At 59.0% G+C, this 27,435-nt stretch overlaps 1 protein-coding gene across 1 annotated transcript; it reads right to left on the reverse strand.

The window, feature by feature from the left end:
- Positions 1–1,549: 1,549 nt before the first annotated feature.
- Positions 1,550–26,636, reverse strand: NR5A1 (nuclear receptor subfamily 5 group A member 1). The gene is made up of 7 exons (XM_036855870.1): positions 26,535–26,636; positions 22,366–22,482; positions 22,078–22,219; positions 19,395–20,020; positions 12,091–12,210; positions 9,990–10,137; positions 1,550–2,479 (listed from the first exon to the last, which is right to left on the reverse strand). Exons 2-7 carry the CDS (start codon positions 22,465–22,467, stop codon positions 2,232–2,234), a joined length of 1,386 nt encoding a protein of 461 aa, XP_036711765.1. The 5' UTR covers positions 22,468–22,482; positions 26,535–26,636; the 3' UTR covers positions 1,550–2,231.
- Positions 26,637–27,435: the final 799 nt, after the last annotated feature.

A 27,435-nucleotide genomic window follows, 5' to 3' on the forward strand; every position in this document is an offset into this window, starting at 1 on the left:
CTTCACCTTAGTTTCCTCATCTGTAATCTGGGGCTGTCACCTACCGAAGTGGCTGCGAAGAGCAGATGGGACAAGACCAGTGGACAAGGCAGGCGAAGTCCTGGAAGGGCACCGGAGCAGAGGAAGCAGTCCTCAGAGTTGGCTGTGCTCACTGCTGCCACCAAGCAGGTGAGAGGGGCCAGGCCTGGGGCCTGTGGGTGTGCCACCGGAGGACAGAGAGGAAAGGGCCAGTGCCCTGAAGTCAGGTGGATCCAGGTTTGAATCTGCCCCACCAGATGGCCGACTAAGGGCCCTTGCCAAGTGCCTCTTCTGGATTATAACCCCTGCCTCTCAGGCTACTGCAGGGACAGTGAAGTGATGGATGGCACACTGTAGATGCTCATTAAATGACTGTTGCCTTCTGCCCAAGACGGCAGCTGAGATGCACGCCAGGGTGGCACTGAGGCTGAGGCCCCAGAAAGCCCAAGCATCTCCCAGGCCTCCCAGGGTTGGCAGGGCCCCAGGGATGAGGTGGGGCCCAAAGGCCCCCCAGCAGTGCCTGGTATCCCCCACCTTGGCCCTCACACCCCATCCTGCCTCCCCCGAGTTTGGAACCAAAAGTTACCTAGGTGTTGCCTTCGTCCCATTCGGCGCTTGGCCCCGCCCTAGACAACCCAAACCCACTTAGGAGGCTCTCCTTGGGCCCTAGAATGTAAATAGGCAAAGGTAGCTGGAAACTAATTGCAAAATTTATTCCAGGGCTGCGGGCACTGTGGGGGCCTTAAGGGCACTTCTCATTTGGGGGCTGGGAGTCGCCATCCTGGCCAGGGGTACACGTTTCAGGGGGGAGGGGTGGGGACTGAGACAGGGTGGTCGAAGGCGGGGGCGGGGATGCCCAGTCATCTCCAGCTGGGCAAGCTCAGCGCAAGCTGCAACGGCAACGTGAAAGCAGGACAGACAGTGGATGCCCAGCCCGGCGACAGAGGACAGCTGAGGCCCCTCCCCTGTGTCTGGCCCTGCAGAGTGTCTTTCAGGACATAGGACAGGAGTTGAGGCCAGGGAGTTGAGGCCCAGCTTCAAGGGTGTACAGTAAGGAACCCAATGGGAGGGGCCAGTGAAAGACGGCTCATCAGCAATGTCCCTGATCTGGAGACCCATACACCCTCCCCAGGATCACCCGGCTTCCCACCCACAGAGACTCTGAGCCCCCCGCAGGCCATGCTGCTGGTCCTCTAGTGGGCTGGGGGCGGAGGGGGGGGCAAGCTCTCCTCTGGATTGGAGTGAGGGCTCAGAAATAATGACCCAGCACCACCCATGGGGTACGTGGTATGAGGGTGTTTGGGAAGAATCCATGGGCTGGTCTTGCTGCTAATCCCCAGTCCCAGCCTCAGACCTCAAATCTGTCCCCTGCCCCTCCACATACACACCTTTCAAGGAGTATCTAAATTAAAAAACAAATAAAACAAAAACAAACAAAAAACTTCTTGACTACAGCTTTGCAGACAAATACCAGCCTGGAGGGCCAACCGTGGGTGGGGCTAGAACGTTGATTGTGCCAAACTTCTCCCCTGCCGGGAAAGGGTTAGAAAGATGATTGCAGCAAAATTCTTTGCAGATAACATGTCAAAATTCTCCCCTGCAGACGTCAGATGGGATAGAAGGTTTAGGGAGGAGGTCTCTGGGTCCTAACCAGTCTCCCAGTATCCTCTAGGGCCCAACAGTCCCTTGCCTAATTTTGCAAACTCTGTTATCCCTGGTTTACAAAACAGAGGGCTTCCCTCCTGGTCTCTGTGAGGGAGTTCTGGAGACCCTCTCCTCTCCTCTCCCCCCCAGTTGATGTCCGCTCAACTTCTCTCTGCCTCTGTTTCCAGGAGAGGGGGAAGGGATGACCTCTGACTCAAGGGACATTGAGGCCCACCAGGGAATCCGAACCCCCTCCCTGGGCCTGTGCGCCAGACTCCAGGACAGACAGCTGGGAGCAGGGGGAGGGAGGGAGTGGCTAGCAGCCACCTCCTTGGGGCACTCTGAGTGGCAGGCAAGTGCCAGTGGTTAGTGGAGACCACCCCACCTCAGCCAGGCCCTGCCCACCTTCACCCACCTTCCCAAACGCAGGGCTTCAGAGAGCGCAGGGGCAGGGGCCTACGTGCTGGGGTCCTGGGTCAGCATAATAAAATAAACCATCTGGAGACCACAGGGGTGCTGCGGCCCCTCCCCCGGCCCCGGCCCCACTTCCCCCCGTCACTGGCCCAAGCTCAGGTCTGCTTGGCCTGCAGCATCTCGATGAGCAGGTTGTTTCGGGGCATCTCGTTGCCCAGGTGCTTGTGGTACAGGTACTCCTTGGCCTGCATGCTCAGTGCCCGCACCTCCACCAGGCACAGCAGCAGCTGCTGGAACTTGTCTCCACAGTGCGGGTAGTGGCACAGGGTGTAATCGAGCAGGGCGGCATTTGCCTTCTCCTGAGCGTCCTTCACCAGGCTGTGGTTATTCAGGAACTTCACATCTGCAAAGGGAGGAGCCGTTCACCAGCCCCATCACATCATCAACACCGTCACTGGCATCAGCAACGCCAACATCCCTATGATCACCAAAGACATGGGCACTGCCACCATCAACAACGAACCACAGCCTCCCCGTCACCACCATGGTGCCATTACCGTTGTTGATGAACACTGTCACCAGCATCAGTCACCGATACCAGCATCCCTGGTTTTCACACACGTGGTCACTGCTGCCATCAACAATCAAACCACCGTCATTCCCGTCACCACCATGGTCGCCATCACCATCAACACCTTGGTTGAACACCACCATCAGCAGCAGTCACTGACACTAACATCCCTGCGGTTATCACACACACGGCCACCACTGACCACCCAGCCACAAGCACCTGTCACCACCACTGCTGCCATTGTCATCAACCCCACCGTCATCACCAAGACCACCGCCAACCTCACCAGGTGCATCCCTGGACACGTTATTTAACCTCTTAATTTCTTCATCTGCAAAACAGGGTGGCAGTAGTGCCTACTTCACAAGATTGTTGTGAGAATTAAGGGAGTTGATATGTAGAAAGTGCTCAGAAGAACAGTGTCTGGCACTTCATAAGACTCAGTGTGTTAGTGTTATTATTACTCCTACTCTCACCACATCCAGGAACACCACCATCCCCAGCCCCATGGTCAAAACCATCCTGTTGCCATCATCCCCGGGGTAGGCACCATCAGCATCACCACCCCGCCGCCGTCATCGCTATCCCCCATCAGCACCATCACCAGAGAGGCACACTGTGAGCGGAGGGGTCCCATCCCCCATTCTAGACAGTGACAGGCACTCCTTTGGTCCATGCTCTGACCAATCAAGAGGCTCTAGTACCCCAAGGAAATTTTCTCATGGGGTCGTGGACGTTCACTGCAACAATAGTTACGGTGATGGGGAGGTGGCCTGGATGGCCAGGTGGTGGCTGCATCCCCGGGAGTCCTGTGCAGTAGACAGAAGCAATGGAGCAGACACAGTACTGAGCAAATGGACGGACTTTTAAAAGCATGGGCCTGAGTGGGAAAAAAACAAAAAATAAAATGAAAAGCAAAAAAGGGAGATCCAGAATGAGATCTATAAGGTAAAGCCACCTACTTAAATGAAAAACACTAGCGCACAGAGCATGCACATTGTGTAAGAACAGAGACAAACAAGAAGAGCCGAGTTAAACGTAAACAGGATGGTTGGTGATGGGAGGGAGAGGCGGGTGGGTGGCTCTGCGTGGACCAACGATCATTTGTACCAGGGACAGAGGAGTGTGATTAATGCATCCCCTGTCCTGGAGGTTCAGTGAAGAAATAAAAATTAAGTGTCTTTAGCGTGAAGTGGATGGTTGTTCAAATCCCAGCCCCACCATTTAGAATCGGTGGCCTGTGCCCTGTCCTTTCCAGACCTGAAGGCCTTCCTCCTCTACGAAAGGGGCCGTGCCCACCTTGCAGCAGGGGGAGCTCCGGTGCCAGGGCACTGCACAGGTGCCTGGCCCCCAGGGGTGCCCATGGAGGGCCAGTTTCCTGTCACAGGAGTCCTCATCACTGCTTGCAGGCTTTTTTCAGCTCCTGGGCAGCATCTCCAGCTGGTGCCCTGTCTAGGGGCTGAAAGTCAGCAGGAATCCACAGAACCTGTCCCCATCCCCCGCTCCGAGCCCCGCCAGGCCTGGGATGCGTCGTCCAGCGGTTCAGAAGATGGTCGTCCATCCACTTCCCCTGCGTTCCCATCACTCCCAGCCCTGCTGCTGCGGGGGAGTCCGGAGCCCAGCAGGCACAGGCCTTGGCCCTTCTAATCCCTCTTAACACCCACTGCGCCAGGAGGGCTGGATGCTCCTGGCAACCCTGATCCCCAGCCGCCCCCAGCATGCCCGCTGAGGCCTGTGTTGTCCAAAGTCGGATTTAGGGAAACCCAAGCTGGACCCAGGGCGTATGGCAGGATCTGGGCCTCCCCCCCATCCTCGCCCCCATCCCCCTCACCTCATTCAGTAAGTGAGCCAGGGTCATATTCTTCCTGGCCTCCCCAGGATCACCATTAGCCCATAAGGCACCTTGTGCCAATTAGAAAGAAGGTCCCCCATGTCCACAGAAAGACAGCTTGGTGAGGGGCATGCAGGCTGGATTTCAGCCTCTACCTTTCCCCTGTCTAGGTGCCCTTGTTCAGGAAACAACCTGTCCAACTGTACATAGCAGCCCTGTTCCCTAGCCTGGCCCTCTCCAAATAAACTCAAAGGTCATGGGAAGTCTCCCCACCTAACTAGCGTCCCCTGGGGGCAAGAGGTGCTTACTGGCCCCATTCCTTTCCCAATCTCTTTCCATCCCAATCTACCTTCAGTCCCCACCATCCCCAGGGCAGTTCTCCTGTTTGTCTTCTGACAATTTACAATAGGAGGCTGGGGGTCCAGAGAAGGGTAGGGACCAGCTCAAGGCCACACAGCAGTAAAGGGGCCCAGAAGAAACAGGTGAGGGTGCGGGGAGGACTGGATAAGATGCTGCAGTAGAGGCAGGAGTGGGAGGGGGCTGGGGAGGACCAACCAGAGCCTCGGCTTTACCAGGATTTACTGTTCCCAGCAGCAGTGTGACAGGGACAGCAGGGCGGAGTGCAGGGTGGGGAGGTGCAGAACAAGGACAGCCTTCAGGGACACCCCCCTCCTAGCAGCTCTACGGGTCCTGCAGCTCTCGGGAGGCTGGAGACCCCCACTGCCCCCACAAAGTGGGCTACAGGGCTGGGGGCGAGAAGCACGGTCACTAATTGAGCCCTGGCCATTACAGTACAAGACAGGAGAGTCGTTTCCCCCCGCACCTGCTGCACTTCCCCGCCCCCACCCCCGCCATCACTTAATCCCCACAGACACCCAGGCAGGCCGGAAAGGGCGTCTTCCATGCACGGGCGACAGTGGGGCAGGCCTGGAGCACACAACAGATACCAGAGCCGGGATTCAAACCCACATCTCTCTGGCTCCAAAGCACTATGGGCAAGCAGAGGCGGGGTCAGGCCTGGATGCGGGGTCAAGCCTGAACCCTGGTTCCTGGGGGATTAGATGACATGATGACTTTATGTTCCATCCAACTCAGGAGTCCTGTCCAAGGGCCACCAAGCCTGGGGTCTTTGGTTTCCCCAGGAAGGCTACTCTGGACACCCTCTTGGAGAGGAATGTGGTCAAGTCACGCCCCTTCTCCCAGCCTGCCTCTAAAGGAACTGTCGTGAAGATTCTCTGGGATGCTGGATGTGACAGAGCCAGCATCCCTCGGGACACCACGCCCTTCCTTCCTTAGACACACAAACCTGGAGATGCCCCCTTCGTGCGTCAGGGGCTCAAACCCCAGCTCCACCACCAGCTAGGTGACCCGGGGCAAGTCCCTTCCCCGGTCTGAGCATCAGTTTCCCGTCATCTGCAAAATGGGGGCAAATTAATCTCCGCCTCTCAGGGCACCCAAGAACTGGACCTCATCTGCCCAGCTCTGGGCCTTGAGCCACCACAGGCTGGAGCCGGGCCTGCTCAGCTCCCAGCAATCCGGGGGGTGGGAGGTAGGAGGGGGCTGGGAGATGGCAACCCCACCTCCGAGAGCAGCCCGCTAGCTCTGCAGAGCCGGGGGCCCCCAGGTTCTCAGAAAAGCCCCCTTTTCACGGTTTAATTGAATATTTGAATAATCCTTTCATTCCAGCGAGGCATAAAGAATGTTGTCCCAATAGCGGTGACTCAGGCAGGCGCCCCCGCGCACAATGGCCCCTCGAGTGGGGCTGCTATTCAGGCCGCCTTTTGTTGGCGCGAGCAGTGGGTAAATTGCAAACGCTTAAGGGAATGCTGCTGCCGCCGCCTCAATGCAAGTCAGGAAATCGAATGTTAGGTCAATCCATTAAGCTTCGATTAAGTCCTCTGCAGAACAATGCCAGCCGGGCCCATCTTCATAAACACCGTGATTGCCAGGAGAGAGGCACTAATTTTAATTAAACCTCCTTACCTGCCTTCGCGCCTGCCTGAGCCGGCTATTTAGACACCAAATGGCACCCTTCTGTGGAGGCAGGCAAGAAGGAGGCGCTGAGCGGGCTGAAGGGCGGAGGGGTTGGGGGACAGCCGTCACACAAGTTCAGGCTGAAGCAGCCCAGGGAGGCGCTGCCCCGGGGTGATGCCCAGCATGCCAGCTGGAGGACTAGGGGCAAGTGGCCACCCCATTCTGCGTCCCAGTTCCCTTGGGGACCCAGCTCTGGTGGTCTGGGTGGGATCATGGGAGTAGCCCCCTCCCACCTTCCAGACTCTGGGCAAATCTTCCCCCTCGTCTTGCCCAAATTTATCCACTTCACCCCAGCCCCATGTCTAGCCTCTTGCAGGGCTCTGCATTGCCACCTGCCATCCTTTTCCCATGCTGCAGTTGGAAGGACCTTGCCAAAATGCAAACTTGATCATGTTTCTCCCTGCTGAAAATCCTCCCCCAGGGAAGGTTCAACGTACTGGCCTGGCATTCAAGGCCTTGCGCAGCTCAGCCCCTGCCCACCTCTCCAGCCTCCTCCTCACCCTCTCCCTGCCCCACAGGTACTTCCAGACTTTCAGGATCACCCATCCCTGTGCACAAGCTGTTCCTTCAGTCTGGGATGCCCTTGCTGCTGCTTGCTTTGTTTCACCCAGAACACTCCTGCTCATACTACAAGGCCCAGCTCAGAGGCCCCTCCTCCAAGCAGACTTCCCTGATATCCTAGGCATAGTTGTTTTCTCCTCTTTGGCCCAGTCCTGATCACACTGGACTGCCCAGGCTCCTCTCCACACCTGGAACCTGTCAGCCAGCAGCCCCTGTGGCTCCCCTGGGCTCCTGTCACTGCACACCGACGAGCTCGGACAGGCCTGGGTCCCGGGTCTTCTCCCCTCACAGCCCCAATACCACTAGAGTTTCTGACCCCCACCCTGAGGGTCACTGTCCCCAAAGACAAGGCACTGTGCCAGACACACAGTGTGCAACAAAGACGGAGAGAGACACGTTCCTTCCTTCACTTCATTCACTAACTTGTTCATTTGCTCGTGAACTTAATGATGGCTATGATAGAAACGATACTGATGCATACTCTGAGGGGCCAGGCCATGCTCTGAACATTTTGGGGAATTTTCTCATTAAATCTCATAGCAAGTTAAAGATGCTTATGATGTTCATTCTACAGATGGGGAAATAGAGGCTCAGAGAGGGGAGTGACTTGCTCAAGGGCCCACAAGCAGAGAGAGAGTCTAGATTTAGAATCCAGGTGGCCCATCGCCTAACCACTGCTCCACCCTGCCTCGCATGTGTGCACACACGTGCACACTCCCAATCCTCCGTCCCACCCCCTCCAGCCTGTTCCAGCCGAGCACTGTAGACACTCCCAGTCTCCCGGCCCCAACTGCCTTCTCTGGAAAACAGGATGAAGGCTGGCGTGCAGGAGGGGCTGTGCACTCATGGTTCTGAGTACAGCCCCTTGCCTGGACCCAGGAGAAGAGGGCTGGGCTCAGCCTTGATGTCCTCCCTACACCCCACAGAAGGAGGAGTCCTGGATTTATCACCTGGTGGAGGCCAAGGCTGTGCCGGGCCTGGCAGTCCCCAGCGCTGGGGCTTTGGTAGGAAGAGGGGCTGAGGGCTGCAGGCATGTGCCTCAGGCCCCGGGTGGTCTGGAGAGCCAAGACGCGGTCCCTACTCTGCAAGGGGCACCAAGATGGAGCCCTGGCCAAGGAACTTGGTGGCTGGCAGCCCCACCCTCCCCAAGACCTCCTAGTGGCCTCTTGACGGCGGTCAGGTCAAGAACTGTCACCTCACAAACCACCACAGAACCCACACTACAATACAATGTGTCCCAAGCACGCCCCTCAAATCCCTCACATCTCCACATCTCCCCAGTCACCACTCAGCCATATACAGATTGCTCACACCACATGACACATAAAATCCCACTAGCCCATAAAAGTTCACAGTCTATACATGCGCGAAAACAAAGGCACAGACACGCACATGACCCCTGGACCCTGCACACCCCAAACCACACACATCTGTGGCTCTGGTGAAACTGAGGTTGGGAGGAGGGTACCACTGCAGGCAGAGGAGGAAGGGGCCTTCCCCAGCTGGAGCCAGCCTGGCCCAGGTCCCCGAGGCCCCGCCAAGGGCTTCAGGCTCCTAACTGGCTGCCCAAGGTTCAGCCCCCACCCCCCAGCATGCTCGACCCCTACCAACCCCTGCAGCCTTGCCGATACGCCCTCCAGCTACCAACCTGCTGTGCCAGCAGAGTCAGGAGGCCCAGCCCAGGCACCCAGTCACACGGCCACAGCCTGAACACAGGGCTTGCCCCAGTCAGTACGTCACTAATCACCCCCTCCCAGCTTGTTTTCTTACCCACTGCTTCCCCAGCTGCCCCCACTCTTGAGCAGGCACACCCTTGCCAGACTGTGGCTGTGATGCCATCTGCCACAAAGACAGCGTCTTGATCCTGCCCCCTCCCCAGGTGACAAGGCATTCACGCCCCTCTGTTCCAACCTTCCATCCCATCTACACCTCTGCTAAAAGATTTATCCCCCCCCAACAAACTCCTACTCATCCTCCAAGACCCTGTTCATATGTCCTTCCAGGAAGCCTTCCAGGCAGATCCCTTGCTCCCCGTCCTGGGTTCCCCATCTCTCTGTCTCAGCCCTGATGGCACTGGCTGGAGGCCTCTCCCAGACTGGGAGCCGCCTGAGAGCAGGGAAAACCTCTGTGAACGCAGCATTGCTGGGCACAGGGAGGGCACTGGACATGCTTGCTGGGTGAAGGAGGGCAAAAGGAGGCTGACCTGATGAGAGCTCAGACGGAGGGTGGAGACCTGAGCGGCACAGGCTGGGCCGGGGTCAGGAGGGCAAAGGGAGGGAGACACCAGACACTTGGGGAGCCAGGCGAGCTGGCGGGCTGGGCTGGCCCTCTGCCCCTGCCCTGCTTTGTTTTCCTCCCTAGCACTTACCTAAATCTTCCAGGCTATACATTTTACGAATCATTTCACTAATTTATACATTTTACTAATCATATTATGCTTATTGTCTCTCTCCCCAACAGAAGGTCAGCTCCTTGAAGACAGAGATTTGGGGTCTTTTTTGAATGAGTGAATGAATGAATGGGCAAAGGGGTCTGGGCCCCAAAGAGCTCAGAGTCAGAATTCAGACACCCTTAGAGCGTGGAATTAGGAAACACAGGGACCTCAGGATGGGAGCCAGGAATCAGAAGCTCCTGAAATCACATTTTCTGGGGTGGCATCGGCACTTTTCTAGGGCTATCAGCTGGCAATCTACCACATCCTCAGGAGGGTTCCTTGTCCCATCAAGGGCAAGTCTTAGACATTATCCTGGCCCTCTGTCCTTCCAAACAAAGAAACTCAGGCCCAGAGAGGAAGCAGGCCCTGGGCCAGGTCCCCTTTATTCACTAAGAGAGGCCCCCATCGGAGAGCCCCACCTTAGGGTCTCCTTGCCCGCCCGCCCCCCTACCCCCAGGCCAGGCCTTGCTCAGCCCACTCACCGAGGCTGAAGAGGATGAGGAACTTGAGGCAGACGAACTCCTGGCGGTCCAGCTGCAGTGCATGCAGCTGCAGCACCAGCTCCTGCGCCCGAAGCACCAGGCTGTGAAGCAGGGAGCCTGCCTGGGCGGCCACCATGGTCAGCTCCACCTGGGTGGGCAGAGGGCAGGGGTCAGGGACACCAGGGGAGGGCGTGGATAGGGGGCACTGGTCGGAGGCTGGGGGTCAGGGGTGCCCAGCCTTGGAGCTGAGCCAAGTGGGGAGGGGGAGGCGTGGCACCTCCTCAGGCCCCTGGATCCCCCCCAGGCTCCCAGCTCTGCTCCCACTGCCCGGCCCAGAGCTGAGGGCCCCCGTGCCGCAGAGCCGACACCAGGCAGGTGGGTGCAGAGGGAGAGCTGAAGGGTCTTTCCTGCACAAAGAGCTGCCGCCAGGCCCAGTGGTACAAGCAGCTTTTGTGTTTTGTGTGGCGTCTGCAGTGAGCACCACGTCGTGCTGGGTGGGGGGCGGGGCAGCCGTGCCTGGATCCGCGTGGATGCGGCCACATGACCGCCCAGGGCCCACACATGGACACCTGGACTGCAGCTGTGGCCACACCTCAGCTCACGTTCACACACATGGAGGGACACACTCACAGCCTCGTCCACCTGCTTCAGGACGTGAACACACACACACACACACACACACACACACACACACACACACACCCTTGTAGGGTCACATCACAGGGTAACACAGACACATGCATGTGTATATGTTCCCACTGACATGGTGACGGGCAGATCTCAACACCCACCCACTTATGTGTGTGGAGATGTTTGTACAATAAAATACAGGCGCACACACACACACACACACACACACACGCACGCACAGGACTGTCCCATAGCCTCAGAGGCTTCCATCCACATGTTGACAGAGCCGACACTCACACCTCAGACTCCTTCATGTGCTCTCCCAGGTGGCTCAAAGTTACATCCTTGCAACCAGCATTCTGCTGGCCCTGGATGGCCTGAGACACCCAGGTGAGAACAGAGGATGAGGACAAAGGGTTGGAGGTAGGGGGTAGGGAGCAGGGCCTCAGTCTCCAATCTCTCTCCCCAAGCACCTATGACACCCACTCCTCTTGTATGCCCCCAGGAGTGACGCTCCCTCCACCAGCCTAGACCCTGGGCATCAACCTCCCTTTCCTTCTCCCTACTTCCCTCCATTTCCCCTATGCCTCCTCTCCCCTCCTCCTTGAATTGTGCCCTCCCAGGTCCCCAGTGTTCTGAGCAGCGGGTGGCTGCCTTCATTTCCTCCTCACCCCCCATCTTGCCCCCTCCATGTGCTTCCTCATATACAACCTGGTTGTGTCCTTCCCCACTTAAAACTCTTCTGATGCTCCCTGCTTGATTCCAGGAGCCACCACACCTGCCTCCCATCCTAGTGCCCCTAATTCCCTGCTCTAAGAGTGTCCAAATTCTGACTCTGACCTCTTTTGGGGCCCAGACCCCTTTGCCCACCCATTCAGCCATCCAGCCATCCAACCATCCATCCATCCATTCATCCTTCCATCCATCATTCAGGATTTAGAACCTGCAAGGTCTTGCCCATCCCAGCCCCCAGCCACACCTCCAGCCTTATCTCTCACCTCATCCCAGCCCCAACAGGGCACCTGCCCCCCAAACCCATGTCCCAGCACACCGGCAGCCCCCAGCAGCTCAGCAGTCCTAACCTGCCTCTCTAAGCCTGGCCCGTGCTACCTCCTCTGCATGTGTGGAGGTGGGGATTGCCCCTCCACCCCGTCACTACCCAACCAGCCCTTATTTACTCTTTCACTACCCAGCGCCACCATCACGTCCTCCAAGAGCCTCCCTGACCCTCCCCACATCCCTGAGCTGCTTCCCCCAGAGCAGGGCTCCCAGGGCCTGGTTCCTCTCAAGGTCAAATCTAGGGCTGATCAGAGGGAGGTCGGGCTGGTGGGTATCCCATGAACCTGGGGAAAGGGCTGATATTCAGTGGTGCCCAGGGCCAGCCCTGGAGAGGCCTGGGACCTCTTCTGGGCCCAGAATTCTGGAAGTGTGTGCTGGGGGGTCAGGACAGGGCGCAGTAGGGTCTGGTCACCTCCTGCCCAGTGACCAGCAGGATGCTGCCCTCCTTGCCATGTTGGATCTGACGGTAGATGTGGTCGAACACCAGCAGCTCGCTCCAGCAGTTCTGCAGTAGTGTCATCTGGTCGGCCACCTGCAAGGAAGAGGCACACAGGGGTCCAGGGTCCAGCCACGGTCCAGCTGGGGACCGTCCCCTCGCCCCTCCTCCTCCCAGCTCTGAGTTCAGCAGCTCAACTGGGTATGTGACCTGGGCAAGCTGCCCAACCTCTGTGTCCAGTTTACCCATGTGTCTTCTTCATCAAAGTGTGGCAGGGGTCTAGCAAAATAATAAGAGGGTCTAACGGAGGTGCTCAGGCCCCGGCTCTGCCTCTTACAAGTTGTATGACCTTAAGCAAGTTCTGTAACCTTTCTGGGCCTCTGTTTTCTCATCTGGAGAGTGGGCAAAGTATTAGAAGGTGGTCTGGCACATATTAAGCCCCCAATAAATGTTACAGAATAATGTCTACGGAAGTGCTTTGTGAAGGATTCCTTTAAATGCAAGGGAAGATTAGTATTAATTTTTCCTTGTGCCCATTTGGCCTGTGGTCACATCTCTAGCAGCCACAATCACTCAAAAGGAGCCATGTAGAGAAAACAGAGGGCTTCCTCGCAGTCTTGTGCAGAGCTTTGAAGTTCATGGGAAGAGAGGAGGTCCGGCCCAGGGAATGAGCAGGTGGCTGGCAACGGTCTACATGAGAAGCAGGAATAGAAGGGCACGTGGGGCCGATTCTGAATCCCCAGGCTGCACTGAGGGGCGCTCAGTGTGAGGGCAGGGACTATCCTCCAGTCTGGGGGATCGCCACATTCTAGCATGGCAAGAGTAGACCCTCGTGACGATGACAAGTGGGACTCAGGACCGTGGGATGCCAGAGCCAGAAGGGCCCTTAGGGATCTCCTGGCCTAAACTCCTATTTCCGGATGAAGAATCTGCCACCCAGTGAGGGCAAGGGACTCTCCTGGGGTCACAGAGAGGCAGAGCCAGGCCAGGGCCACGGCTGGCATTCTCGGTCCACAACTCTCCATAGTGACAAATACTGAACACTTCTGGGTGTTCAGAACTGCGCTGGGTGCAGCGTGTCATCCTAGGAGGACATAGTGCAGACTCCAGTCCCTTTCAGCATCTGTGGCTCATCAGCCAGCTGCCATCGACCCAACGGGCACCCTCCAGGCACCTTCCTGGGCCATGCCCTACAGTGAGTGCAAATCACGATAGCTAACAGTCACTGTGCTGCAGCTCCACAAGCCTTTGTAGTTGGTACTAGTGTTATCCCCAATCCATGGAGAGAGGACACTGAGCTCAGAGAGGTCAAGTAACTTACCCAAGGTCACACAGCTCTGTCTAGCTCATCTCTGCTCTTGACACTAGGTGTGCAGGAAGACCCACCCTTGCCACCCTAGATTTCACGGCAGGCTCACTACCTCACCCATGAAGCCCTCCCCATCCTCTGGACATGGCACCTGTAACATCTGATGGCACCATTCATGCCTCTGTCTTCCCTGACACCTGTGGGGTCTGGGAGGAACAACCCCCAACCTGGAGACCAGAGTAGTCCAGGCAGCCCCTGGCCTGAAAAGGAACTGGCCCAGGCCTAACCAACAGCTCTCTCTTCTCGGGGGCTAGAAGCCCCCTCCTCCCCTCTGCTCTGCTCCTCTCCTGGGAGTGGCCCTGGGGCCTGTCCTCAGACAGACAGAGGGAGAGAAAAGTGGACAAAGAGCAAAGTGAGCAGCTGGACACACTGTCAGGCTTCCTTCAGGCCTCGCCTGCTCAGCGCTTCCCCAGCCTGTACGGCTGAGAACAAGAGGAAGGGTCTGCCTCTATCCTGCTCTGAGTCCCCAGCCTCCCCTCCTCCCCTCCTCCCCTCCCCTCTGTGTCAAGAACCCATACCTCCCCATCCATCTCCCAGCAGAAGGTCCGTCCTAGAGCCCCATTACTGTCAGAACAGCAAGCCCAGCCAGGGGGACCCGAGGCTCAGCCACAGGTAGCCCTGGATGGGAGGGGCCGGGAGAGACTAAGAACCAGGCAGGGATGCATCGCAAAGACACCTCGCCTTATCGCCTTATCGTGCCTCAGGAAGTGGCCGGTCCCCAGAGAGCCTCCCCATCACAGCTTCCAAGGAGGGAGGCAAGGCTCAGTGAGCGCCTAGACCAGGCCCCATTCCCAGCACGCCCAGGACTCCTCACCCCTGCCCACTACAGATAAGGGAGCAGATGCTCCCCTCAGGTAACCGCAGGGAGCTGGGCTCTGCACAGACGACCCGCCTGGGCTGGTCTTCTTGGGGGGCGGCGGGGGGGTTGGCACTCCTGGAGCCCAAGCAGGAGGTGCCTGGTCCGGGAGTCGCACTGGCCCACTTTGGGCAACCCAGATGGAGGCAGAGGAGAAGGGAGGACGTGCAGGGCTGGGTTCTGCCCCCCACCCATTGGGGCCCTAGGGAGCAGACACCCTTGTGCCTGAATTAAAGGAACAGGGGGTGGGGAGGTGGAAGCACAAGAGATAAGGGGGAGAATTAGGAGATAAGCTGGCTGAGCTTTGGGCAGAAAGCAGAAGGGGTCACAGTGACCCGGCTGGCCGAGCCCTGGGAGCAGACTCTGTACCCAGACCTCAGACCCCGGGAGTGGGGGCAGCCCTGCCCACGGGGCTGATAGGGGTGCAGGGCAGAGAGATGCACTACGGTGGCTGGGCTTTTGTGCCCTGTGCCCTCTGATTCCCACTTAGCCACGCACCCTCTCCTGCCCTGATTTCCTATTCTGAGAAATGGAAAAAAATAAATCCTCCCTCTTTTGGTTAGAGAAAACATATGAGCACAGCGGTGTCAGTCGTGAAGGGTTCTGGGAACCCATGGTCAGCTATTCTGGGGACTCTGCCCTGGCCCGGGTTCCCCTCCCCACCAGCCAAGCAATCGTGCCTTCCAGACTCTTTACTAGCTCTTCCCCTGGATGGACACATAAAGACACCAAACTCCAAACACTCCCCACACAGATGGACACACACACACACAGACACACACACACACAGACACACACACACACTCCCCTTTTTATTTAAAAGAAAACCAGAGGGCCCTAGCTGCCAGCCCCTCTCCATGGGAAAGCAGGTGGCTAAGAGGCTCACTTAACCAAAGAGGGTTGGTTTTCACCTTCCGTGGGCTTTCCCCTAAGCAAAAGGTTCTTCCTCTACCCTCAGTCTGCCCTGCCACCCTGGGAACAAGGACATGTGCAGTCTCAGCCCTGGGGTCCCTCATCAGCCTGGCCTGTCTGCCGGGCCCACCAGCCGCCCACCCCTCCTGCCGGTCTGCCACAAATCTTCCTGGAGCCTTGACACTTTGCAGCCTGCCTCGGAGACAGGGTATTTATGTGTGCCGAGATGACCTCCTTCCCAGCAGGCCCCCCTCCGGAGCCCCCTGGGGTCTGATCAGTCTGGCGGTCGAAGGCCAGTGGGCTCTGTAATTCTCCAGTGGCTGACAAGCCGCGGGCTGGCCATGGCGCTCTCCCGGCCGAGTGGTTGGCCGGCTGTCATTTGTCAGTCCAGGACTGACAGAGTTACTGCCACTTAAATGAAACCATATACCTAAGCAGTTAAATCTGTTGCCAATCCGGGGCCTCGGAGCTGGATGTCAAGGGTGAACTGATGTCAAGATGGGTCATTAGGCACTCTTGGCCCTTGCTTCCACCTCCCTGATTCCTATCTTGCATCCTCCCAGCGACTGTCCAGAGAGGCTGCCTGCCTGGGCCTACACCCTGCCCCCACTGAGCAGTATGTACAGGTGAGTTTCTGCTACCTTGCAGGTATGAAGCTGCTTTGGAAGCCCAGGGCAAGGTGGGCCCCCGTCTTCTCCCAGAGCTCTAGTGCTCAGAGGAGTGTGGACACGATGTATCTTTTCTCCCTCTTCCTGGCCAGGCCTGTCTACCACCTGCAAGGTTAGATTCAATGGTACAGCGGCAGAGGGGCCCAGCGAGGGAGGGAGCCACTGCCCCCACTCACTGAACACTTCCTGGGTGCTGCACCCTGTGCTAAATTCTTTACCTGCCCTAGCTCACTAAGCCCTTCCAACAACCCTATGAGGTGGCTACTATTTCAACTCCCCCTTTTTTACAGATAGGGACAAATGAGGCCCAGAGGAGTAAAGTCACTTGCCCAAAGTCACACACCAGATAAGTGGCAGATATGGAACTTGAACACGGGCCTCTCTGATTCTGGTGTATGTTACTAACCTCTGTACCATGTCAGACCTAACACACTGTGATTGCATGAGAGGGACTTCCCTGTCAGTCCAGTGGTTAAGACTCTGCGCTTCCATTGCAGGGGGCACAGGCTTGATCCCTGGCCAGGGAACTAGGATCCCACATGCCACACGGCCTGCCCCACCTCCCAAAACAAAAATGGAGGCAGAGGGACATCCAAGCTGGGAAAGAGGCTGGAGGAGGACAACCCCAAAAGGGCATCTGGAGCCCCATTATCAGCTCAGCAAAGACCCCAGGCTTTCCCCTGGACAGCAAGACGTCATCAGCATCACAGAGGGCTGAGCAAGCCTCTGGGGAGATCTCAGGCTCTGTGGTGGGAGCCTGCCCTGCCCAGGCAGGCTGTCCATCACCCACTGCCAAAGGACCTACTCCTAGTCCAAGCTCTGCTTCCGACCCTGCCTACCTCTCCAGCCCTGCCTCATAGGACCACCTGAGACCCCCTGACACATGGTACCTTTTCACACTTCTGGGTCTTCTCCTGTCCCCTTTCCCAGAACGCCCTTAACCTTCTCAGACTGCTTTCTGGAGAGGTACAGATCAAAGAAACCTTCCCTGACTTTCTAACATAGAGCCATTTGCTCTCCTGCTGGTCTCCCTTGGCCCCTTTCTACTGCTGTCAGAGCCCCGGGCACCCTGTGTTGGCATTACCTATGTGCATGTCTGTCTCTTCCTCTAGCCTGGCAGCCCCCTGGGTCCAATTCATTTCAGTGTCCCTATGCACAGGCCAAGGGCTGCCCCACTCTCAGAGCTAGGGAGCCCCCTCTGCTGTCTGCTGTGTCCTGCCCGGAGGTGAGGAATGAATGGTCAGTCAAAAGAGAGAACAGGGACTTCCCTGGTGGCACAGTGGATAGGACTCCATGCTCCCAACACAGGGGGCCCGGGTTCGATCCCTGGTCAGGGAACTAGATCCCACGTGAACGCCGCAACTAAGAGTTCACATGCCACAACTAAAGAGCCCATGTGCTGCAACTAAGGAGCCCACCTGCTGCAACTAAGATCTGCTGTAACCAAATAAATAAATAAATAAATATTTTTTAAAAAGAGAGAGAACAGTCACTCAGCTCCCCTCACACTTTTCTGCTTCCCTACCTCTGGCTTTGCAAATAGACATCAGTCCAGGGCTTATTGGACCAGTGGGAAAGAAGCTCCACATGGCTGATGAGATGCCCTCTAAGGGCTGGGCTGGTACTTATCTACAAGGCTTCTTTACAGAGGCTGGTAACGATGGTTCATATTCCTGGGCTTGATTCAGAGACTCTGGGAAGGGGAAGCAGGAAGGTTTGGACCACAGAGAAACCAGAAGCAGGAAAAAACACTCAGCTAAGCTTGGACAAAAGCCCTTCCCATCCTGCGTGAAAAACCCCGAGAGACCAGGAAGGCGGCCAGAGGAAGTGCCCTGCCCCTGGATCCAGGATTCTAGAAGGCCAGGAATGCTCTGCTCCTCCTCCCCTCTGCACTGGGGGCTCATGGGAAGCCTGGAGGGAAAGCTGGCAACCAACCGAAGGGTCTTGGGATCTTCCTCCCCCACCAGGGCCTCCAGCCACGAGTGGAAGGCAGATGGGATTGTTTGAGGCCCTGCCTCTTGTTCTACCCATGAGGTCGGCCTAGAGGTGGGGCAGGGGTGAGAAGTCCCACCCCATGACAGACAGCCGGCACATCCCCAGACCTCAGCCACGACAGGCCCTCCACAGTAGAAGCAGAAGGCGTCACGGCCAATGCTTGGTTGCTCTGGGCCCCAGAGCAACCCAGGCTCCCAGCTCCACGATGCCTCGAGGGTTCACAGTGCCCAGGCTTCATCTTATCCCCCCTGACCCCCATGCCCAGCCCAGCCCCTGCAGACAGTACCTCTGGCCCATCCGGACACACGCCCCTGGAGGAAGCCCAGGCCTGAGTGGCATCAGCACTGACAATGCCACTCAAGGCTGCAGTGGCCCCAGCAGGGAGGGCAACAGGCCCTGCTGTTTACACCCAGTCCCAGAACAGCCAAGGGGACTGACCTGGGAAAGGTAAACATCAATAGGCCTGAACTAAAGGCCTATCATGTCTCTGTCTAGGCCAGGGAGGATGGGCTTGGCCAGGCTTGGGGGAGGGGGGGGCCTCTGAAGTTGGCAGAAATCCTGATCATAGGGAGCCAGGGCACTAGAGGGGCAGCTCCCAGTCTTCGGGTGCTTCAAACCACTAGGCAGGATGATTGGGAAGTTCTTCCTTGTCTGGCCTTAGTTTCTCCTGCTGCTTTCCTGCTCACTTCAGCCGCAGGCACCTCAACCCAGGGGAATGGAAGGCCTTGCAGCCGAGGCATCTGGAAGATGAGGGGCGGGCCCTGCAATCTCCCACTTACCCTCCCACCTAGCACTCCCTGCACACACAGACACACACATTTACACGTGGGACTAACCATCGTGCATGAGAGATGCAGGGACAGTAAGATCTTTCACCTTAGCTGGGAAGGAGAAGCATCCCAAAGTCTGAGATACTAAGACCCCTTCTGTGATATCTGAGGCTAGCAGGGAGTGGCGGCCTCTCCAAATGAGAGGACAGGATGCCTTGGACCCTCTTCCTGACATTGGCCCGGGGCAACCAGAGGCAGCCTCCCAAGGACTGAGCTAGTCCTTTGCGAGAGCCCAGGGTCTCAGAGAAAGAAAGATAAATGTCGACAGAGACTCAGACTGGGAGAGAAAGAGACAAAGATTGAAGGGACTAGAGAGAGACAGGGAAGCAGAGAGATAGCACACCAGGGAGAGAGACAACAGAAAGAGGCAGAGGCAGAGATAAAAGAACCAGAGGCCGTGAGAGATAGACACTCAGGGAACAGAGAAGGAGAAAGAGGGAGGGGTGAGTGAGGAGGTGGGAGAGGGACAAGGAAGGCTATGATGGACCAGAAACACTCCTCATGTCCCCAGTGTGGCCTCCCTGTCCCTAGACATGGCCTGAAGCCAGTGGGCATGAGAGCCCCACGCAAGGGGTGGCCAAGACTGAGACTTGGGCAGCTGAGAGGACACCCCAGAACCAGTGGCCAGCCAGGTGGGAGGAGTGACTCACCTCCAGCTCCTTGAAGACCATGCACCTGCGTGCCCAGTCCACGATGGAGATGAAGGTCTGGTCAGCCATCCTGCACAGGAGGCTGAAGGGTGCAGGCTGGTCGGGGCGGCCTTTGGCCGGTTCCTGCAGGCAGCCCACGATGCGCGCCCGTACCTGGTCCTCATCTGGCTCCAGCTGCAGCAGCTGCAGGATGAGCTCCGGCACACCAGGCCCTCCGGAGAAGGGCTCTGGGTAGCCGTAGGGCGGCCCGGGCTGTGGGGGGCTGGCGTAGGGCTCCGGGTACTCAGACTTGATGGCGCGGCCAGGGAAGGCAGGATAGAGGTAGCCAGCCAGTGGCCCGTGGGCGCTGGGCACAGCCATAGGCAGCGCTGGGGCCCCAAAGTCGCCCAGTGGCCCAGCAGGTGGACCAGAGGCCAGGCCCTTGGGCTCAGGTGCATGCAGGCCAGGGGGCAGCATGTAGTCCGGTGGGGGAGGGGGCGGCGGGGGCACCCCCATTGGGGGGCCTGTCTCCAGCTTGAAGCCATTGGCTCGAATCTGTGCCTTCTTCTGTTGCTTCAGGGCCCGGTCCCGCTTGTACATGGGCCCAAACTTGTTCCGGCCGCCCCGCATGCGGTCAGCGCGCACGGCTGTGGGCAGAGGCAGAGGGGCAGGCTCACCGCCTCCAGGCCACCCGCCATACCACCCCACTCACAGTTCTTCCCCAAACCGATCTGACTGGGTCACTCTCCAGCTCAATACCTCTCATGGCTCCTCCAGTGCCCTTAATCTGGCGTTCAGAGGAAGTCAATCTCCCTAACCCGGCGTTCAAGGCCCTGTTCACCTCTCCATCATCCCCCGCCTCACGAGACCCTGTGTTCTTTCCATTCCACCTTACTATCTCTCTGCTCCTCTGCTTGGCACTTCCTCCACCCTGCCTTTGGTATTCCTTCTGCCTCAAACCCTTTCCTTCTCTCATGCCTACTAAACACCCAAAGTGTTCCTGGATTCACCCAGGCAGCAGCCACTGTTCTTGCCCCGGATGTCCTGTCTCTTGCCCACTCTCGTCCTGCTGAGTGCTATTGTACCATGGACCCAGGCTGAGAGCTTCTGGGGGCTCAGCAGTGGGTTCAGGTGCCCAGCACAGGGCCTGAGATGGTGACAGGAAGTGGGCTCTGGTCAGCCTTGTTCACAGGTGGGTCCCCAGTGTCCAGCTGCTTCTTGACTGACTGCCTGACTCTGTTGAACCCCTGTTGCAAAATGACTCGGGTTTCTGCCGCTGCCTTCAAATCTGAAGCTGAGTTTAGGGCTGACTGGGGCTCTATGCTGGCGGGAAGGGACCTCCCTTGCTGACCAGATGTCCCTCCGCCTGGCCAAGAATGTGTCACCAGCCGGACCCAACAGGTGTGTCTCTGCAGCCGAAGTGTGGCCCCAGCCCCTGCTCAGACAGGACCCCACCCTGGGCTCCAGGAGAAGGGAGAGAGGAGGAGGGAGAGGGCGGTGCTCAGCAAGGGATGTGTCTCCGGGGCCCATGCAGCCAATCTTCCTGCCATGGGGGTGGGCAGCCCTGCTCCACACCCTCAGGCCCCGCGAGGGGTTTCTGCTGCTCACAACAACCAGTTCTTCTGAGCCCCTCAGGACCTGGTGCTGGGCACATGGGCTCTGGGGACAGGACAGGATACCCCCCCTTCCATCAGGGGCCCTTCCTCTAGGTGACAGCACTTATGGCCTGCAGTTCTCAGAGCCACCAGGAGCCTTCTACTTTGTTTAAAAACTTTAACCAACAGCTGCCTGCTCGGCACACAGCCCGGCTGGGGCCAGCAGGGTGGAAGCCTATGACTGTCCACCCTCAAAGAGTTTGAGTTTTTCCTGCTAAAATGTTTTTCCTCCCCTCCGGACAGAGAGCTAGGGGTGGGGGTGGGGAGACAAGGATGGGCCTGGGTTCTCTGGGGGCGATTGCTCTCCATTCCCCAGCCCTCTAGGGCCTGGCTAAGAACCTGCTGAGTGAATGAACTGAGTGAATCTTGTGGATGGATGGACAGACGAACAGATGGGTGGTCTGAGTGAGTGCAGGCTGCACAGTGATGCTGGACAGATAATAACATAAATAAGAATAACAGTAATAGCTAACCTGTTGAGCATTTTCTACGTGCCAGGCACCACGCTAGGAGCTTTTCATACAATTCTCTCACTAACTCCAGGAGGAAGGCACTACTCTTAGGCCCATCTTTCAGATGGGGAGTCTGCAGCTCAGAGAGGTTAAGGAACTTGCCCAATGTCACCCAGCCTGTAAGTGGTGGCACTGGGACTTGAACTCCAGTAAAGGTATTGAAAACCTTGGCGCTGGCTGGTATGGGATGTCAGTGGGGGTGTAACAGACTCCTGGCAGAGGGAGGAGCTCTGTGGGGCTCTGCCCTGTGCTACCTTGCCCGCAAGGGCTGGGGAGAAGGTCATCTCTCTGGGGTTCACTTTTAGATACTTCTCAAGCCATCCCAGGCTGGTCCCGCATGCATCCCTTCACCCAGACCGACATCAGTTCTCACCCCTCCCCCACAGAGATCGGGGTTCTAATGTCACATGAGGGGCTAATCGCCTGGCCCCAGAAACTTTAAGAAGAGCTATGGTACCCTGCCCTCACCCCTTCTCCCACCCCCACCCCCTGCCCCTTGCCATCAGAGGTCAGGGGTAGGAGGTGCGGCGTGCGCACCTTCCAGGCGCATCCCCACCGTCAGGCATTTCTGGAAGCGGCAGAAGGGACAGCGCTTGCGCTGCGTCTTGTCGATCTTGCAGCTCTGGCTCTCGGTGCACGTGTAGTGCTTGTTGTTCTGCACCGTGCGCTTGAAGAAGCCCTGGGGGAGAAGGGAGTCAGCGTGGGAGGGGACAGGCCCCGTCTCCCCTTCCCTGCACTTCCCAGCAGGGCTTTCCGCCGCTTCCCGCCGGCTGCTCGCCAGCCTTCCACGCCGGTCGGTCCCTTGCCGGCCAGCTGCCCGCTCACCTTGCAACTCTCGCATGTGAGCAGCCCGTAGTGGTAGCCGGACACCTTGTCCCCACAGACGGGGCACAGCTCGTCCAGGTCCTCGTCGTACGAATAGTCCATGCCCGCGGCGTCCGCCTGTGGAGGGAGGAGAGGCTCATCGCGGGCGGCACTGCGACTGGCAGCGCCGCGGACCTGGGTCCGGCGGGTCCTGCACCGCCGCGGCCGCGCTCCCCAGGGTGCCCTCCTTCTGGGCCCGGCCCCCGGCCCCCACCACAGCGCCAGAGGTCGAGGGCGCCCGTTGCACACCACCCATTAGAGCGCCCTGAGCAGCCCGCAGCACGTGTGCCTGGAGCAGCTCCCCTGCCGGGCCCTTGCTGACCCTGTCCCCACACTTCCGCCCCACGCGCTCCCCAACCCTCCCAGGGGCTCCTCCTGAGCGGCACCCCGCCGCCCCCGATCTGGGACTCTCGGATTAAATGCGCTTTGATCCGGATTCGTTCGTTTGAGAACAAAACCCCGATTCTGAGAAAACGAGATTGTCTCGCCCGCCGGGGAGATGCCAACGAACCCGGTCGGAGTGGGGCCCAAGCGTTCTGGGGATCGGACAGGGACGAGGGAGACAGAGGCAGAGTCTGAGAGAGACCGAGAGATGGGCAGAAAAGAGAGCGAGAGACACCGACCGACGCTGCTTAACGGAGAGAGTTCCCCTGGGCGACAGAGACAACTAAAATCCGAGAGTGACAGAGAAACATTGATGCCCAGTCAGAGAAAACCTGGGGGAGATGAGAACGACGGAGAGCTAGGGAGATGGTAGAGAGTGGGGGGCGGGGGGAGAGAGAGAACGAAAGAGAGAGATAGAGAGATCAGAGACACTGGCAGACAGAGGCCCAAAGAGAAAACCTGGGAGAGACAACCGCAAAGCCAGAGACACAGTGATAGACGAGAGACAGACCGAGACACCGGAGAGACAAGAGAAATCTGGGAGATACCCAAGCAGAGAGAGAGAGAGAGTGACAGAGACACTGAGAGAAAACCTGGAGAGACGGAGGCGCCCGGCCAGGGGGTCGGGGACGGCAAGACGCACGGAAATCGGCCGGACCCGGGCCCCGAACTCAGAGGCGCGGCCCGGCAGAGTCGGACCCGGACATGGGCTCGAGCTGAGAGAGGCGGAGAACGACGGCGCCCGTACAGAGAGCCCGAAAGCGCGGAGCCGCCGGGCTCCCAGGCCGGGAGAGACAAAGCCCGCGGGCGGCAGCCACCGAGACCGAGACCGACCGAGACCGAGACGTCGGGCGGAGAGCCGGCGAGGAGGGCGCAGCGGGGACAGCGGGCGCAGGGCGTGGAGCCGCTAGCGGGGCGCGAGGCGCTGAGACCTCGGGCGGAGACCCCGCGGGCCCCCGAGAGAGAGGCCGAGCCCGAGGCGGGGGGAGCGACCTCGGGCGGAGAGTCGAAGTCCCCAGAAGGGAAGCGCGCAGAGCCTGGGCCGGGGCAGCGCGAAGGGGCGCGACGGCGGCCACGGCCCGCCCGGCGCCCACCTGGCGGCTCCTGGGAGCAGCAGCGCCCCGCGTCCCGCCAGCGCGAGCCCCGCACCGCCTGGCCGCGTCGCCGCCGCTGCCGGCGATGAGCCGCACCCGGGCGCAGCGCCGCCCGCCCGCGATGACGGCCGCTCGGGCCGGGGGCGGGGAGGCGGGGGCTCGGGGCTGGCGGCGCGGGGCCCCGGCGCTCCCCCACCCCGCCTCCCCGCCCCCACCGCCTCCAGGGCCGCTCTGAGGCGCACCTGGGACCCGGGCCCCTCCGCCGCCAGTGCGTGCTGCGCGAACCCGCCGCGCTGGGGCCAGGGGCCGGCCCCTCCATATTAGCGCGTTCGGTATCCGGGGGCGGCGGCCGGGCCCGCGCCCTCCGCCGCCCCCTAGACGGGTTCGTGCCTTTCCCCTCACCCTCTCGCCCCACATCCCCATCCCGGCTCCCAGAGCCCGGGCACCCCGGAATCCGAGCAGGTGCTAGGCGCCTGGGAGCCTCGGACCACCCGCCTGCGGTGAAAGGAGGCGAGTCCCTATTTGCAAATCCAGCTTAGTCTTGGCGAGGGCCACGCTGGGGGCGCTGGCCGTTTGGCAGCGTAGAAGTAGGTAGGGCGAACGTGGGGCGCCGTGGCCAAGGTATGGGTTCAAGGGTAGAAACTGGGTTCTCCCCCGGCCCAGGCACATTTCCTCATTGGAGTTTTAAGCAAATCTCCTCCCCTCTGTGGTCCTCAGTTTCCTCATCTGTAAAATGGGAATGATGACTGGACTTCCTTAAGGGTGGTCGTGCGGATGAACCGAAGTGGTGTTGGCAAAGCACATCGATGTGTCATCGATGGAGAGCGTCATCGATGTCATCGATGTCATCGATGGAGAGCGTCCAGTTGGGAGACCTGGGACAAGCTCTTTTTCCTCCTTGAGCTTCAGTTTGCTTGGCTGGAAATGGGAGTCGTCCTAATCCCACCCTGCGAATTTTCCGAAGTCTGGTGAGGACCCGAAGCCAGCCACAGAAGGCGCGGGAGCTGGGGGAACAGAGCCCAGGGACAGTAGATATCCCTCTCCCCTCCCGTTCTGCGCTCTCACCTGGGCTGGGGGCAGGGCAAGAGAGAGTGCCCCGCAGCCCCGGGACAAAGGGGTCCTCGGGTCGAGCCGGGACGGGCTGAGCCACTGCTCTGGGCTGGGGGACGTCTACTCCGTCACTCTCATTTTTCAAATGAAAAAATTGAGACCCGAGAGAGGAAGGCGCATCCTGCTCCTGCCCCTGCCCCCTCGGGGCGCCTAGGGTCCGAGAGAGTGTTGAGAACAGCAAAGCCAAAAAGCCGCGATCTTCAAGCCGGGAAATACCACAATTATGCATTCGCAGCGACGCAGCGACCGAAAGGCTCAGATCTGAAGGCTGAAGGCTCGGACCCTTGGGTGCGGTCAGCTTCGTCTGGGCCTCTACCCCGAGGCCTCTGGCTTTGGTTGGAGCTGGCGCCTTGGTCCTGCGAGCCGAGGCCCCGAGACCCCGCGCAGACCACGTCCCATCTCGCTCACTCAGCGGAATGAAGGGCAGAATCTGCGGCCGACTTGCGATGCAAGCCCCGGCAGGTCACTTCGCTTCTCTGAGCCTCAGTTTCTCCGTATATAAAATGGAAAAGATCGGCCCTACAGAAGGGGTTCTGTGGTTTCCGTGAGAGTTCATGAAACAGTCTCGGTGAGGAGGGAGGAAAGAGAGTTATTGCAGACCCCCCCCCACCACCACCACCCCACCCCAAGCCCCTGAGAAACAAGAGTATCTGCAGGAGCTGGCGGGCGGGTGCTACTGCCTCTGAACCGTCAGGGAAGGGCCCTCAGAAAGTGGAAAACAGGAGCAGCACCACCTCTGCAGCGGAGTGAAGGGGACTGAGGGGGAGGGTTGGGCTGGGGAATCCCCAGTCAGCTTCTCTAGGGTGGAGCCCACGGGGGTCTCCTGGACATTGTTGAGGAAGACCCAGGCAGTGTAAGCACAAGTCTGGGCTGGGGACCCAGGTGGGGTGGCGGCTGTGCTCTAAGCCTGTTCTCCCCTGCCCCCTCCACCTGGATCCCCTCTCCCAGAGGTTCCACTGTCACTGGTTGGAAGCCCTTGGGTTGACCCTTCAGGCTTCATTGCACCCACCCCTCACAGCCCCAGGTTCCAGCTCAACATGTGGGCAATCACAGCCCCTCACCCACCTACCCAGGGAAGCAAACACAGACCTGGCCCAGCCACAGAACCCGGACTGACAGATGGATACTAGAGACAGATGCATGAATCTACACAGAGACTCAGAGACATCCATGGAGACAGCACAGACTCTCAGGGAGACCCAGAGACCCAAAGACGGACCCAGGGACCACAGACATACTCACAGACTACGAGGCTTGGGCCAACACAGTCCTGTGGACACCCGGGCACCCATAGACAGCAGGACACTCACAGACCCCTGTAGGGCCTGTCCCCATAGGCCTAGCTCCTCCCATCAGCCACCCAGGGGAAAAGAGGGGGAAGCATGGTGGGAGGGCAGGTCTGGGGAGATCCCTGGCCCCTTCCCTGCCCAGAGTAGCGGGCACCAGTCACTCAGCAGAGCAGGCAGTGGCCGGCCCAGGCCGCAGGGAGGCACTGAGGAGGGAGGCTGGCCATTAGAGGCCTGGGCCCAGGCCCTCACTTACGGAGCGGAAGGCGAGCTCTCACGCTGGATGAGGGTGGACCCTGGGCACCAGGGGTCCTAGCGGAAGCTCCAGCGGCCCAGGTGGGGCAGTGGCGACCGTGGGCACACGGGAGCTCCTTCACGCCACGGCGGGCGGCGGGCGGACAGTAGGCTGGCCCTGTCCGTCCGTCCTCCTCCTCCTCCCCGCCCTGGGTGGGGGGGCCACCGGAGGCCCAATTGGTCTCTGCCCCCACGTGACTCTGCAGGCCTCTCTCCTTCTTTGTTGGTGTTTCTCTTCATTTAGGTCTATTTTTTTTCTTCTCCTAAAAGAAAAAAAAAATACCCCTATCTATCTCGGGGCTGCGGATGGGGGCGGAGGCCAAGGCACTCAAGGAGGCCTTGGCCAGCTGGCTGTTCCAGGCTGCTGTGGCAGCCCAGAGGCAGGGACCCCACGTAGGCGGGTAGGCAGCCCCGCTTGTTAGCGACTGGGTGGGAGTGGGGCCTGATTTATGGGCAGCTCCCCCACCCAGCCTGCAGCCCGGCCTCTCTCCCTTTGAATGGCTACCTCCCTGGGGCCTGGCCCAGCGAGCGGGGTCCGGCCTGTCCCAGACATGGAGTGGAGTCAGGTCGAGCTGGCGTGGAGGCAGGGGCATGGATGACTTGACCAGGTGGCCCTGCTGCTTTGGCCTGGTCTTTTTAACTCTTCCAGAAAGTGAAGAAAGGAAGAGGGGGACAGAAGGCAAGCAGGTGAGCTGAATAAACACCTCCGCGTGTGCGCATTCCACGTTGGCTTCTCTGAACGTCACCATCCACTGAGGGCCGCTGACGCAGCTGGGAAAGTTGAGGCTGGGCTTAGACTGCCTCCAGAGCCAGGTGGTTGGTTACAGTGGCCCCAGGGTAGGCCAAGTGGGTAGCTAGACCAG

The sequence above is a fragment of the Balaenoptera musculus genome, chromosome 6, assembly GCF_009873245.2.
Source record: "Balaenoptera musculus isolate JJ_BM4_2016_0621 chromosome 6, mBalMus1.pri.v3, whole genome shotgun sequence".
Taxonomy (NCBI): Eukaryota; Metazoa; Chordata; class Mammalia; order Artiodactyla; family Balaenopteridae; genus Balaenoptera; species Balaenoptera musculus.